The sequence below is a fragment of the Bubalus bubalis genome, chromosome 1, assembly GCF_019923935.1.
Source record: "Bubalus bubalis isolate 160015118507 breed Murrah chromosome 1, NDDB_SH_1, whole genome shotgun sequence".
Lineage (NCBI taxonomy): Eukaryota > Metazoa > Chordata > Mammalia > Artiodactyla > Bovidae > Bubalus > Bubalus bubalis.
In genome coordinates, this window is record NC_059157.1 from 102,756,392 (window position 1) to 102,772,605 (window position 16,214).

A 16,214-nucleotide genomic window follows, 5' to 3' on the forward strand; every position below is an offset into this window, starting at 1 on the left:
TGCCAGTGTGTAATGGCCCATTAGCAAGTGTGCCCAGGAAGTCAAGTGTGAAGAGTCAAGGTTTCCCATGCTGGGAATTCCATGGTACCTGATGGAACTCTGAAAGTGTCACCTTTAGCTGCACAGCCAGTTCTGGAGGTGATTGAGGGTTTCCTTTCCCCTGACACTAAAGATAAGAGAAACAGGGCAGGAAGTAGCTATGGTAACAAAGTGGAGTTTGGTACTTGCCCTGGCTTTGGAAGTCAGTATCACTGGACTCCTCTGGTATCAAGCTTCAGGAAAGAAACTCACAGTATAAAGCAGAGCCATCTTAATCATTTTTAGACTGACATTTCAAAAAGGGTTAAGACGCTATCTGCTCTGTCTGTTCCATCTGCTCAGATGTTTATTTGAAAACATCTGTGCTATGATCTTTAACAATACTAGTTTTCACTTACCAATTAATACTTTTTAAAAAGTAAAACAGAGGTATAAATACTTATTCTCCAGTTAGAGAAGCAATTCTTTTGAACATCTTTATGATTTAAGGTCTCTTGACAACTCACGAGTAGGCAAAATGTTGCTATTTATTTAATCTTGGAAGAACACTGAAAGAAAAAGGCAGGGAGTGCAGGCAGTGTGGAAGAACTCTCCTTTATGTAGCTGGCCACATGTGACTTTAACAGTTGCAGGGGAAACTGGCTGGGGCTAAGGTTACATATTTCTGTTCAGTAAGGATATCCATGGTGGTAACTCTCATGATGACGGTAGTCATCCTGGTAACCATCCTGGTATCCTTGATGGTAACTATGGTAACCATAGCCCGCATACTCATCTTCTGGACAGCGCATCCCCAGTGACTGCTGAATGGCCATTTCCTGTCTCCGGAGTTGCATCGAATCAATTAAATCGTACACAATCACCATGGACCACATTGGGGAAGGATACCAGGATTTCACATTTCCATCTTTTCCAACTAGAAGCATGGAGAAGTACTCTGGGCTCACTTGGAAATAGTTGCGTATGTCTTTCACCAAATGGGCTGGTACGTCTTCTCGCTCCACAACAGAGCTCCCTAGAATAGGATTAGAAAAGTTGTTAGTGGATTAAAGAGGCAACACTCAGGAAAGCATCAAGTGAGAAGAAATCACTGTGAGAACAGAGAAAGGACCCAAGGATCTATTCTCTACAGCTTAAAAATCCAATTTAAGAACCTTGCTGGTCTTTCTACTAGCAATGAAATGTTCCTGCTATTCTACAACATAGATCACATTTTCAGGCAAATGTCTCTTTACAGAAGTGTTATAAAATATAAAACCAGTTCCTTTATTTAATCCTTGCAAGATCAACTGCCACATCAAGATCAACTCTGACATCCCTTGTTCACTGACATGGCAGGAAATATTTCATTTCTCATGCCTTATAAAACTACCACAAGAATTAAATGAGATAACATGGGTGAAAATGCTTTGTAAGCCAATAAAGCCCCATGCAGACACAAAAGAATTCCATATCTCTATTAAGAAATGAATATCTTTGCTGTCACTTGTGAATGGTTTTTTGATAAAAACAACATGAGTGCTTATGCTCCCCTTCCCAGTCTTATACACACATTCTGTGTATACATACATTCTCACACCCATACACACACACACATGCATGGGGCACACACCAGGAGGGAGCATTTAGTGACCTTTCTTCAACTGAGGGTACATCCACTGCTTACATATGAATTAATATAACTTAACTGAACTTATCAGTAGTTGATACTCTTTTAAAGTAACAAAACTTTACCATTAATCGGGAACAGTTCTAAAACGCCCCCTACTTCCTCTCCAACACCTAAAAGCTTCAGAACCGTTATGTGGCGCAGACCTGAGAGAAAAAAGAAAGCCATAGAATCTGTAGTAAGTCTTTTGCTTCCAAAGACCGGATATCTGACAATTAAAATCTCAAGTTTTAAAAGAGTATAAAGCATAACCTGATTAGGTAAAATAAGTCATTAAAATTTTTTTTCCAAAAAAATGCATTTAAACATTTATAAAATCTTGAAAAGAGACTAATTGCAGATTTTAGGATTAATAACAGGGTCAAATGTGGTTTAGTTTTGTTTTTGCAGATTGGAAAAGGATTTGCTCTTAAACTGTGATTCTCACTCTATTAAATGACAAAACAAAAATGAAGCCATTGGAACTTTAAAATATCTGAGATGATCTAAGTTGGTCAGTGTTCTGGAAAAAAGTCATGGCTGATGTTATAACAGCTTACATGGATAATTTAATTTTCTCTCAAAGAAAAGACTACAGAGCGAGCCAATGTGATTGTTGAAGAAATTGTTCTGGCTTCCTCAAACGAAAGTTTGTCTGCTCAGTGGGCGGGTTTTTATCCCTTTTTTAGAAGACTCAAAGGGGTGGCACTGAGGGAGGCACAGCTTGCTTCCCGCCCACCCTCAGCTCAAGTTTCAGGAAAGGAAAGAAGGTCACGCCGTGATAGCTTGCTGGAATTCTTTTGAAGATGAAGCCCTTATGAAAAGATTCAGGAGAAAGAACATAGGAAGGCAAGGGGGCTGTAGAGTCATCCTATTTAGAGTTCATGGTTTTAGACAAAATCTGAGCCTAGTCACAGTAGTAACTTGGAACTATTAATAATAAATATGATCGTTGACAGTTTTGATTGTCCAGGAGAGAAAACTAAAAGCCACCACGGAGGGCTCTTTGAAAGAAGAGCTGAAATTCAGGCAAAATGCTATTCCAAAAAAATTTTATGGGCTTTACTCTTCTCTCAGAGAAGTGAAGCATTTCTGTTCTGCATGTTAAGTCACGTTTTCAAAAGGGAAGATCATGAATTTAATTATCCCTTTAAAACATGACTTGTTCACATTTCCTATCTACTACAAGAGTTTGACTTAGACTCTTTGTGTAGTGATTCAAAATGAAACATCACCTAATAGCTGCTGCAAAGATGTCTTTAGAAAATTAGCAAGCCATGATCTTATTTATATATTCATATCATGGAGGGTCATTAACTGCTCTAAGAACTTCTGTCTTACCCACCACTGTTAGTGGCTATTAATAATTTAAAGTATGCCTAAAAATACTGGTGCAATCAAATCTTCCTTACATATGTTGATATAAATTTTTAAAGCATTAATCTTGATAATAAGAGTATAAATAAACATTTACAAATTTTCTAATTATCCTTACTGTTATAAGCTTGTTTTCTGCCTTTTTTTGTTATTATTTTACATCTTAAAACTGAAATGTATTTATTATTTATAGGTACCTGGTCATAGCAAGGACCCAGTCTCTGTTAATGTTTTACAAAACTTATACAACCACCCCTCCCTTTTATAAATCAAACACAGTTTTATAGCTAATAAATGATTCTTCTTCCTAATAGAAATATCAAAATAATGTGGATTCATCTATGTTCCAATTATGAAGTTTTAAATATGTGGCCACTAGCTACTTTCCACCTCTGTACTGACTCTCAAAAATTCTTCCTCTGCAGAGGTGTATCTTAAATAAAATTTTTGTAGTGATTCCAACTTTTGAAATTACCATTATCTCTCTGGTTCAACACTGAACTTATTAATAATGTTCTATGTATTGTGCATTTCCTTTCTATATGTACTTATTCAGAATAGTATTTGCCCTTTCTGACCACTAGAATAATAATGTTTGGTAAAGAAAGCATACATTAGTTTTCAAAACACTGAGCAATTCACTGCAAATAATGATAGTAATAATAAACAGCATTTCTCTTTGACCTACTTGTCTTAAAGCATAAGGCACTGTTTAACAAATCTTGCTGTCTTCCCAATACTTAGTTAGAGATCAAAATCCTTTCAAAGGGACCGGTAATATAGTACAGTGAGGTTCAATTCATTAATTAATTCTCAAAGCCATTCCTGTCTTACAAAAAATACTTAAATCTATGGAAAACTACTCAGTGTTGGTACCTAATTATTACCTAAGTAATTGATGATATCTGAGTTTTATGATCTTGAGACAAATTTTTTAAAAGCAAATAAGAAGACACATAATACAGATCACTGTAAGTAAAGCAGCAGGTATTTTCAAACATTTCAATAAAAAACCTGAGAGGGCAGAATATTGAAAAAAGAAAAAAGAAAAACAGACCCCAGTTGACTAAGATTCCAGTCTGAAAGCAACTTTATCCTCACTATAACTGAGTAAGTGTCTGGGAATCTACAGTCTGGGCTGGGGAATATTTGGATGACCTAAGCTTCTGTGTTCCATTTTAGACCAGGAAGAGGGTGGTATGGGAAAGCAGTGATGACGAGGCTTCCCACTCACCAAAATTGCATGCCTGGCCACTGAGGGCAGAGAGCTGCTGTGAATAGGCCCAGTCTTCATCATTAGGGGCCGAGATCACCAGCAACCGCCTCCTCCAACGGAACCTGGAAAAGAAGTAGAAGACCACAATTACGGCTTCAAACAATAGAGGCCAGTGTGAAAAAGCAGAGTAACGTTGACTGTCACTTTTTTCCTGTGTCTCAAATAAAAAAACAGTAACCTTAGAAATATTTTGTAGCTCCTCAAAGCCTAACATTAAACTGTATTACCACATTTCGTGCACTATTTCCTTTATAACTTCATGGTCTGCCTATTGTAGCATTTGCGTGATGTGTCAGGCATGAGTCTGGTCACCATGCCTGATGAGGTCACTTAGGGAGAGAAGAAATTCTCAGATACAATGAAAAATAGCTGAAATTGTTTGTCAGATTATAGCAACAGAAATAAAGGAATTAGAAAATAACTGAAGAAAACTGAAGTTCTGGTTGAATTCCCTCCGGTTTGGCAGGGGTGGTGGTGGTGGTGGTGGTGAATATGGACAGGAAATAGTATAGAAAAAAAAAAGAACTGAATTTTAAGTAGATGGCAGTGACAGTAAGAAGGAAAATAGAAAAGTGTCTTAAAGGGTCAAGCAAGGTTCCTGGAAAAATAAAGCTCTATGTACCTTCCTCAGTAGCCAGTGGTTCTTCCAGAGGCAAATGCTAGTTCTAAGATGTACCCTATCATCACAGTAAGAACCATCACTTATAGAGTACCCCTAAGAAGTAGAATGGAGCTAAACCTACAGTCATAGGATTTTAGAATATATAGTGAACTTCTTCCTGTTCTTATAGTTCCAACACAGTTGGGCAGTGGAAAGAGCTTTTGTCTTGTAGCCGAGAAACTTGATCTATATTTTCTCACTGCTACATTTTTTGGGTTCCTTGAGCATGTCACTCTATTCATCTAAGTCATAGTTTTTCCTTAGCTTTAGAATCAAAAAGAGCATTGCCTCAAAGAGGTGTTATAAGAATTAAACTCTAGGGACTTCCCTGGTGGTCCTATGGCTAAGACTCCACACCCCCAATGCAGGGACCTGGGTTTGATCCCTGGTCAGGGAACTAGATCCCACGTGCCACAGCTAAGAGTCCACATGCCGTAACTATACATTCAGAGTACTGCAACTAAGACCCAGGCAGGCAAATGAGTAAATATTTTGTTTTAAAAAAGAATTAAACTCAGAAATCCATCAATGTAAGTTATCCATGTGTTGGCATAGATAGTGACAGCATCTTAGTCTGCAGGCTTTAGATTTAGAACTTTGTCTGACAGATGGATAATGTCCATTGTCCATTAACAGATCTTGGACATTATCTATCATGATGCCATATGATAATCGATTTAATCCTCATGTTTGTATATCATTTCACAGCTCGCTTTCACCTGCACAACACACATTCCTCACTGAAGGGCTTCTCTGGTGGCTCAGTGGTAAAGAATTGGCCTGCCAATATAGGAGGCATGGGTTCTATCCCTGATCCAGGAAGATCCCACGTCCTCCAAGAAACTGAGTCCATGCACCACAACTGTTGAGCCTGTGCTCTAGAGCCTGGGAACCAAAACTCCTGAGTCCACATGCCCTAGAGCCCATGCTCCCCAACAACAGGAGCCACTGCCATGAGAAGCCCATGCACCACAGCTAAAGAGTAGTCTGTGCAGCAACGAAGACCCAGCACAGCCAAAAATAAATACGTAAATAAATAATAATTTAAAAACAAAAACCATCCATTCCTCATTGGAGTTCATCGAGGGCATGGCTTGCTTTCCCCATTTTGCAGATAAAAAACAAGGTTTAGAGAAGTGAAGTGACTTGCCTAACCAGTAAATCTAAGAGGTGGTACCAAAATTCAGATTTCTCTAACTCCTGGTCCAGTGCTTTCCCTGGTCTACCCCCTCAGAGGAGCTAATGCTTGTGGGCACTGTCAGGGTCCCTCAGGGGATATGAAGGAGAGAGGGTGTGCATCCAGAGAGAGGCTGAGTGCAGTTGTCTGATAGTCCACCTTCACTGGAGAAAGGGCCTTTGCTTTCTGCCTTCAGTGTTGCTGACTGCAGGGTGTCAGTGCACTCAAGGAGCCAGAAGCCAGTTGATTATATTCATGGCTTCTCTCCCGGTGCCCCTTCTAGCCTCTCAGTGAACAGGAGAGTTTTCAATCCCAAAGAAAATGGCCTCTTGGGGGAATAGTGGTTTGGGTGAATGAGAGAAAATGATAGTCTGATGAAATACAACCTCTGAATGGACGCCTTAGCAAGACTCGCCAAGAGTTGCTTGCTGTGACATTACGTTAGCTTCCTCCGCTTGTTTTTCTCAAAGGGAAAGAAAAACTTATATCTCCACTGAGGATAGAAGATGAATGTATCTGGCACAAAGGAGGGGAGAGGAGAGTCTGAGACTGTCCGAGCTTTCCTGGGAAAGGGAACAGGACTGTTGTTGGATCACAGAAGATGGTCTCCTGTGCTTTCCCTGGTTCCTTAGGAGGCCTGCCAGACCAGCATCCCCCACCCCCACCCCTTCCCAGCCAGCACCCACACCAGGCCAGCTTTTCTGGCCCCCATACAGAGCTGCAGGTATCCTGGAGGGAGCTATTTTGGGTGAGGTCTATTTTGGCTTGTTTACCTGTGTGCACCACTGAATGCTGTCGGATTAGAGAAGGCTGGGATCTGAGGCTTGTGGCAGACACAATGGAGAGAGGGTCGTTTCCCCTAAGTGGTGATTCTTTATCCCACAGACCTTCATTTTAAGATCCAAGGCCCCAGCTCCCAGCCCTAAAGGAACAACTGTTAATAGAACTACTTCTGTGGAAGTAAGAAGAGATGTGAATGTGGCCCAGATCCTTACTTTGACAAATTGTTTTTTTGTCACTTTAGTGTCGGTAAATAAAAACTACAAGCTATGCATGTATTTGCTTTTCTTAGCTGGCATTCCCAAATTAGTGTGCATGTGCCTACTCTTTGGGGCTTCTGTCTTAGAGAAAGATAATTATAGCCTGAACCAGATGAGTGTCACTAAAGACTAAACTGGCTTCAGAGTCTGGTCAGCTGAAACCAGGCTGTGTAGACCCGCCAGCGCAGCAAATTTGAAGGAAAATTCCCATTTGGATACTAGTTTATTTATAGAGCTGTTATATAGAAAAGAAAGAAAAAAATTCAGTTCTCTTTGCTTGGGTTTCAGTTCTGAAATGTGTTTATTAAGTCTCCTCTTTAGATTTAAGGGACTAGATCTGATAGAGTGCCTGATGAACTATGGATGGAGATTCGTGACATTGTACAGGAGATAGCGATCAAGACCATCCCCATGGAAAAGAAATGCAAAAAAACAAAATGGCTGTCTGGGGAGGCCTTACAAATAGCTGAGAAAAGAACAGAAGCGAAAAGCAAAGGAGAAAAGGAAAGATATAAGCATCTGAATGCAGAGTTCCAAAGAATAGCAAGAAGAGATAGGAAAGCTTTCCTCAGCGATCAATGCAAAGAAATAGAGGAAAACAACAGAATGGGAAAGACTAGAGATCTCTTCAAGAAAATTAGAGATACCAAGGGAACATATCAACCAAAGATGGGCTCGATAAAGGACAGAATTGGTCTGGACCTAACAGAAGCAGAAGATATTAAGAAGAGATGGCAAGAATACACAGAAGAACTGTACCAAAAAGATCTTCACGACTCAGATAATCACGATGGTGTGATCACTCACCTAGAGCCAGATATCCTGGAATGTGAAGTCAAGTGGGCCTTAGAAAGCATCACTATGAACAAAGCTAGTGGAAGTGATGGAATTCCAGTTGAGCTATTTCAAATCCTGAAAGATGATGCTGTGAAAGTGCTGCACTCAATATGCCAGCAAATTTGGAAAACTCAGCAGTGGCCACAGGACTGGAAAATGTCAGTTTTCATTCCAATCCCAAAGAAAGGCAATGCCAAAGAATGCTCAAACTACCGCACAATTGCACTCATCTCACACGCTAGCAAAGTAATGCTCAAAATTCTCCAACCCAGGCTTCAGCAATACGTGAACCAGGAACTTCCAGATGTTCAAGCTGGTTTTAGAAAAGGCAGAGGAACCAGAGATCAAATTGCCAACATCCGCTGGATCATGGAAAAAGCAAGAGAGTTCCAGAAAAGCATCTATTTCTGCTTTATTGACTATGCCAAAGCCTTTGACTGTGTGGATCACAATAAATTCTGAAAGAGATGGGAATACCAGACCACCTGACGTGCCTCTTGAGAAATCTGTATGCTGGTCAGGAAGCAACAGTTAGAACTGGACATGGAACAACAGACTGGTTCCAAATAGGAAAAGGAGTACATCAAGGCTGTACATTGTCACCCTGCTTATTTAACTTACATGCAGAGTACATCAGGAGAAATGCTGGGCTGGAAGAAACACAAGCTGGAATCAAGATTGCCGGGAGAAATACCAATAACCTCAGATATGCAGATGATATCACCCTTATGGCAGAAAGTGAAGAGAAACTAAAAAGCCTCTTGATGAAGGTGAAAGAGGAGAGTGAAAAAGTTGGCTTAAAGCTCAACATTCAGAAAACTAAGATCATGGCATCTGGTCCCATCACTTCATGGCAAATAAATGGGGAAACAGTGGAAACAGTGTCAGACTTTATTTTTTGAGGCTCCAAAATCACTGCAGATGGTGATTACAGCCATGAAATTAAAAGATGCTTACTCCTTGGAAGGAAAGTTATGACCAACCTAGACAGCATATTGAAAAGCAGAGACATTACTTTGCCAACAAAGGTTCGTCTAGTCAAGGCTATGGTTTTTCCAGTGGTCATGTATGGTTGTGAGAGTTGCACTGTGAAGAAAGCTGGGCACCGAAGAATTGATGCTTTTGAACTGTGGTGTTGGAGAAGACTCTTGAGAGTCCCTTTGACTGCAAAGAGATCCAACCAGTCCATCCTAAAGGAGATCAGTCCTGGGTGTTCATTGGAAGGACTGATGATGAAGCTGAAACTCCAATACTTTGGCCACCTGATGTGAAGAGTTGACTCATTGGAAAAGACCCTGATGCTGGGAGGGATTGGGTGCAGGAGGAGAAGGGGATGACAGAGGATGAGATGGCTGGATGGCATCACTGACTCGATGGACATGGGTTTGGGTAGACTCCACGAGTTGGTGATGGACAGGGAGGTCTGGCGTGCTGCGGTTCATGGGGTCACAAAGAGTTGGACACGACTGAGTGACTGAACTGAACTGACCTGAACTGAACTGAATACTACTAATAACCAATGTTTATTAATTACTTGCTTTGTGCTAAGTTCTAGGCTAATATTACCTTTAGTATTGAATTTACCTTTCATAATGATCTTAAGAATAGATAAACTTATTATCTCCATTTTGCAAATGAAAAAACTAAAGCCCAAAGAGATTAAGCAGTAAGTCCAAGGTCACACAGCTGATAAGTGAAACCAGGAATCAACTTCAGGGCTGTCTTAATCATGCCTTTAAGTAATATACTATTCCACTTTAATTTTTAAGATCAATGATAATTATCAGCACAATGATTCCATGAGTTGTGACCATAAGTCATAGATAGCCATAGGACATCTAAATTATAATCATAGGCCATTCTGAATATCCATAAGAAATGTATACTCCTGAAACAGCAGTGAATATCAGAACTTGTAGCCTTTTACACTGGAAGGAAAATACATTTGCTTATGTGTTGTAGGACCCCATCTAGTTCAAAAGACTTTAGATGCAAAATATGTATAATTTCTTAAGAATAAAAAAAATGCAAATGCAAATCAGCGATCAACTTGAACGAGCATTACAAGCTTTGTGAGTGAACAAAAGTGAGATAATGCCAGCTTTTCCTTTGAAGTTTTGAAACCCGTGACATTGTGATTACAAAAAGAACCTCTGCCCGGAAATGGCACGAATAATTCATCATAATGTCTGGAACTGCAGGTCTCATGGCTGGCCTAAATCCTGATTTTAAAATAATATCAATGAGCTAGATGATAACTGTCGGCTTTACAGATCAGGCTATCTGAGTTTAATGGGTTGGTTCAATGGGTATACATCTTTCAGTCCTGGAAGATTTAGAATTAAGAAGAGGAAGTTTGGAAAGAATCAAAATTATAGTAATAATATATTTTTATAAGAAGGATCCTGATTTTCTTTATGAATTTATGTTCTTGTGAAACTTAAGAGTATCTGGCTTGAAATGATAGCCTTGAAACTCCAAACTAGTAAGTGTGATTGAGTACGTGGTTTAGTGGTTTAGTTGTATGGTTTTAGGTTGAAATCTTACTAAGCATATACAGTTACTGGAACATTTGAGAAAACTTCACTGTATTTACAACATTAACTTATTAAATTTACTGATCATTTAAATACTCAGAAAGATTGTGCTTATTTCAAGCAATTGAAAGAAATATGGTAAATGTAAAATGACTGTTTTGACACCCAAAACTCTGTCTCCAAGATTTGATTCGGCACCGGTGCAAAGAGGCCGAGCTTTCAGCATTATTGACACTAACTCAGTGATGAAAGGTACTTGATCTCCATTAGCCTCAGTGGTCCCCATTAGTGTGAGAATAGTTACAGTATTTAGATCATGGGATTGTTGTGAAACAACAGGAGGGAAGATGAAGTGCTTGGCACAAAAGGTGATTATGGCAACACTGGAGTGGAGGTAGGGCTACTTGCTTTTGTTATTCTCATGGGTGACAGATTTTTAAGGCAGGTTAATTGGAAGCATAGGGACAATATATCTGCTGCTGCTGCTGCTGCTAAGTCACTTCAATTGTGTCTGACTCTGTGAGATCCCATAGACGGCAGCCCACCAGGCTCCCCCATCCCTGGGAATCTCCAGGCAAGAACACTGGAGTGGGTTGCCATTTCCTTCTCCAATGCATGAAAGTGAAAAGTGAAAGTGAAGTCACTCAGTTGTGTCCGACCCCCAGCGACCCCATGGACTGCAGCCTTCCAGGCTCCTCCGTCCATGGGATTTTCCAGGCAAGAGCACTGGAGTGGGGTGCCATTGCCTTCTCCAGACAACATATCTAGAAAATTATAAACTGAAAACTTGGATGAATGGTGAGTCCTATGCTCTTTACACATCATGATGTTATTTCCTAAGAGACCCAAGCTTCCCGAATCTAGAGGAATTCAGATTATCTATTTCCTAATCATAGAATTTTTGCTGCTGTAGGTGAAATTTCTGCATCCCTGCACCCCTTAAAGTCCCAAATATCTGTAGAATTTTCGTCCATCATGGGAGAAGGGATGAAGAAGGGAAAAAGTAGAGTGATTTTTTAAAAAACACTTTTTTGTGCATGTACCGGAGTTTCCCTACAAGGGTTTTCAACAAACCACACTCCCCAAGGGATCAGGCATCTGGGTCAAGAGAATTTCTCCTTTTAAGGTCTTAGTGGAACATCTGTTCTCTGCAGAGTTAGAAGGAAGCAGAAAATCAAGCAGTGTTCCAAATCCCATTTGGAACTAGAAAGGCCCCAATAAGTATAAGTACAATATACAAAGCCCCCCAAATTGACTGAATGAATTAACCCTCACAGAAGGTCAGAAGTATGTATCAGTGTCCCAAAAAAAAAAAAAGCAGAAGAGAAAGAAAAGACTTATCCAAAGCCACCAAATCGACACTCAAGCTTGGATCTGATCCCAGCCAGCCTTGCAGCCAGAGCCACTTCCAACAGGACAAAATAAGCCTACCGGGCAGAGTGCTGTGAAGCACAGACACTTCCCCTTCTCACAGGGAAGGTCACCCTGCACAGACACGTCTGCTTTGTGTTTCTCTGGGGTTTTCATTAGCTCACTCAGAACGCTCTCCTGCCTTCTTCCTCAGTGTCTCCAAAGGAGATGTACCTGGATAGGAAGTTTTCCAGTGACTGCTTCTTGTCTTCCTTGCAAATGATGCCGTCCTTCTTCTGCTTTTCCATGTCTTTGATTCGGGACTGGAAAGTATCGATCAAATCGAACACAGACTTCATTGCTATAGGCACCTCATAATATTGCTGTTGAAGGAAAAGTAAGAAGTATATAATGCATTAAAGGTGTTTCTTCCCTCTGTCCAGAGGGTGGAGAGCCTGGGAGAATTCATGGGAGCTCTGGGGAAAACAGCCTGGAGGGCTCATTCGTTTATAAACTCTCTCCTGCAATAGTACCTCTGCTGATGTTTTGAGGTTCTGAATCCATGAAACAACTGCCTTTACCTTGCATGAGGATTTCTTCTTAACTCTTTTTATTGGAAAGGGTCCATGCCTTCTTCACCACACATATCCTAGATTTACTTCCCTAACCTGGTTCCTGTTCATTACACAACTGGGAAGTCAGAAACTCTGTACCTAACACAAAGAAATCAAATGCAGGAACATTTAAGAGTATCTGACCTCAGTAATAAGGGTAATTTTCCACCAGAAGGATGCCTGCTCTGTGGTCATCAGGAATCTACATGGGACGCCCTTAGTGGTCCAGGGTTAATTAAGACTCCATGCTGCCAATGCAGGGGCTATGGGTTTGATCCTTGCTGGGGGAAGATTACACATGCCTTGTGGCACAACCAAAAAAGTAAATAAACAAATGAATAAACAATCTATATAAACTCTTTGTGATTCCCAGGGACTATTTTATTGAGTGAGCATTAATTAAAATTAAGTCATGTTTGCTAATGTATTCCCAGAAAAAAATTTTGGAAATCTAAGTTAAAAGATAATGAAATTTAGTTTCCTGCCTCAAAGCTGTCTGGACTTAGAACAGCAACCTGAAATGGATTTGGGAGCTGGCTGAGTGTAATCAGCGTAAGCTAGAGAGAGAAGTCTGGACATGGCTTGGAGCTGTGCCCTCAATGGGACTTTAGTAAATCATGAAATGTGTAAGCTGGCAGACACCTTAGGGATCATCTAGTCCAACCTTTCACTTTAGAGGTGGCAAAACACAAAAGCAGAATGAATTATTGAAGGAATCTCTCTCTAGATCCAGAAAAATACTTCAGGCTGAACCAGGTATTCTAATAGCCCAGGCAGCCTTTTTCCTAAGGATTTTCATGTAAGCATGGACTCTGGAGCCAATCTGTGTGCATATGAAGTCTAACATTAACTGGGTGAAGTTAGGCAAGTTACTTAACGACTCTAGATTCCTGGCCTCTTTGGAACAAAGATAATACTTGTTATTTCTCTTAGAGGTTTGAGATGAGAATTGTAAACATTTGAGGTGAGTGCTTGGCATAATGAAAGAACTCAATAAAGTTAGTTATTATTTTTATTATTATGACTACATGGCATAATTTTTCATGGTTCAGAACTTTTGTCCCTATCATAGGAAGAAATTGGGTGTAAATCCCTACCGTCTTGCCCATGCTGAATCAGAAGATAAATTTCCAGGTTCTTCCAAAATATGCCTATATTAAATCTGAGTTTTCTTAAAACAGAAGCTAAATGCTCTTCATTTTTTTATCACCAGGGTCTGACACATCATAGCTATTCAACAAGTGTCTGGTGAATGCATGACTTTAATGTTACAGAAGAATTTAGTCTGAGTCAAGTAACTGAGCTACAGGGGGTCATCCAATCCAATATTTTCCATAGACCACAAATTCTAGAGGACAGTGGTAACTACATGGACCATTTCCAAACTTTCCCATTTATGAAATAATTTGTGCTCAGTCATATGTGTAATAGACTCACTGATCCCCCCAAAATGAGTTTCTCTCTTAAGGAATGGCACTGCACTATCCCAAACAGGAACCCATACCTTGACTCTGAGGTCCACGTCCGTGAGCACCATAAAGAAATCATTGTAGGTCATTCCATACTCCTTCCTCAGCTCGCTGATGAGATGCTGGTCTACCAAGTCCTCATCATCCACGACTCGCATAGGTTTCTCATTGTCTTATTAAGGCAAATGAAATGTGAATAAATATGGATGTGACCAGAAATCAGTGGGAACCAAAGGGTGGAGGATCTGAGCCTCCATCCCAAGTTAATCAGAACTGCTTTCATTAGTTGCACACATTCAAATAGTACTTTGTTTGAACTAATGTTTCCAAAGTGAACAAATATAGAAACAAATAAATAAATAAGCTCATTTTGAAAGTCACTCTTCCAAAGATGATCAAACCCCATCTCTGCCCACCCTGGTTATAGTGAATCAGAAGGAGCAATGTTAGAATGAAGCTACTGAGTCATTCCTGGAAGAAGATTGCCAACTCAATCTGGGGATGAGTCATTATTGTGACTTACCAGGGAAACAGACCCAGATTCTTTGGTTAAGCTTTATTTCACTTAAAATTTTATTTTAGTTTTAGCTATTTATTTAAGTCTAAAATTGGTGTGTTCCTTCCTTTTATTAGAGCATTTTTTGGGGACACAGTGAACTGCGTCATTGCTATGCGTGTGTATGTTAGTCACTCGGTCGTGTCCGACTCTATGAAACCCCATGGACTGTGGCCAGCCAGGCTCCTCTGATCATGGAATTCTCCAGTCATTGCCATAGAGAAAAATAAAAAGCCTATGTTCAAATCTGGCCATTTGACTCCAAAAAATCAAGCTATTCATAAGATAAATTTTGTAAGTGAATACAAGGTTAAGTAAAATGTTACCCAATTTATAGAAGTTCTTAATATTATATATATATATATATATTTTTCAAATATCAAGCCTGAAAACTATTATAATTCAAAGTGGGTCCTGCAGGTGCCACTGGGTTAATGGGAAGTATGAACACAACAAACTATTAATACCATGCCTGGAAAACACTTTGGAAGTAATAGAAGGGCTTATTTACTTCTTTCCTCCCATACAGGTCACAGTGCTTCCCTCAACCTTATTAAATGTTTTTATTGGTAGAATAATCCCCTGTATTTAAAAAAAATTTACAAATGTTAAAGTTTGCAAATATGTAATAATAAATCTATTACAGAAGGAAATTTATTGGTTATTATCAACACTATTACCCAATGAATAGTACTACAGTAGAAAAAAACACAATTTTGTAGCCACAAAGGTTATGTAGCCAAGTATCACAGACTATTCTGCTTTTATTGATATAAAGGGGACAATTATAATTTAGGTATTACTTTGGTTTACTTGATTAAGATTGTTGAAAGTATATAAAGAAGAAGCTTGATTCTCCCAAGTAGATCATAATGAGAAGGGAAAGAATACTATCATTAATAAAATATGTTAATTTAAAAGAATTGTTAGGTTCTTCATGCTGTTGGTTTTTGTTTAGTTTATCTGTTGTATAAAAATAGCAACTTGAAGAATAAAATATGAAGTATGATGTTGCTGCTGCTGCTGCTAGGTCGCTTCAGTCGTGTCCAACTCTGTGCGACCCCATAGATGGCAGCCCACCAGGCTCCCCCGTCCCTGGGATTCTCCAGGCAAGAACACTGGAGTGGGTTGCCATTTCCTTCTCCAATGCATGAAAGTGAAAAGTGAAAGTGAAGTCACTAAGTCGTGTCTGACTCTTCGAGACCCCTTGGACTGCAGCCTTCCAGGCTCCTCCATCCATGGGGTTTTCCAGGTAAGAGTACTGGAGTGGGGTGCCATTGCCTTCTCCGAAGTATGATGGTATTCTTGGTTAAAAGGAAATAAAGCAAAAGAAAATACATCCATATGGAAATATATATAGGAAAAAGTCCAGAAAGACATAGAGCTAATAATAATAGTTGTCTCTGGGGAGGAAGAAGAGGTGAGGTAGAAACTTTGACTTTACATGAGTTTACTTTACATGAGCCTATATTATTTAAATTTTAACAAGGAGCATATTTTATTTTGTGATTAATAATATTAATATCGGAGAAGACAATGGCACCCCACTCTAATACTCTTGCCTGGAAAATCCCACGGATGGAGGAGCCTGGTGGGCTGCAGTCCATGGGGTCACTAAGAGTCAGACACGACT

The 16,214-nt window shown here is 39.7% G+C and overlaps 1 protein-coding gene across 1 annotated transcript in view; it reads right to left on the reverse strand.

The window, feature by feature from the left end:
- Positions 1 to 548: 548 nt before the first annotated feature.
- The window catches only part of CCDC80 (coiled-coil domain containing 80), a 35,677-nt gene continuing 20,011 nt past the window's right edge, over positions 549 to 16,214 (reverse strand). Inside the window, exons 4-8 of the mRNA XM_006074017.4 lie at positions 14,061 to 14,197; positions 12,177 to 12,325; positions 4,299 to 4,402; positions 1,774 to 1,854; positions 549 to 1,054 (exon numbers count right to left, since the gene is read on the reverse strand). Of these exons, the coding sequence (XP_006074079.4) occupies positions 708 to 1,054; positions 1,774 to 1,854; positions 4,299 to 4,402; positions 12,177 to 12,325; positions 14,061 to 14,197 (818 nt within the window). The 3' untranslated portion in view covers positions 549 to 707. The remainder of the gene's footprint in view (positions 1,055 to 1,773; positions 1,855 to 4,298; positions 4,403 to 12,176; positions 12,326 to 14,060; positions 14,198 to 16,214) is intronic.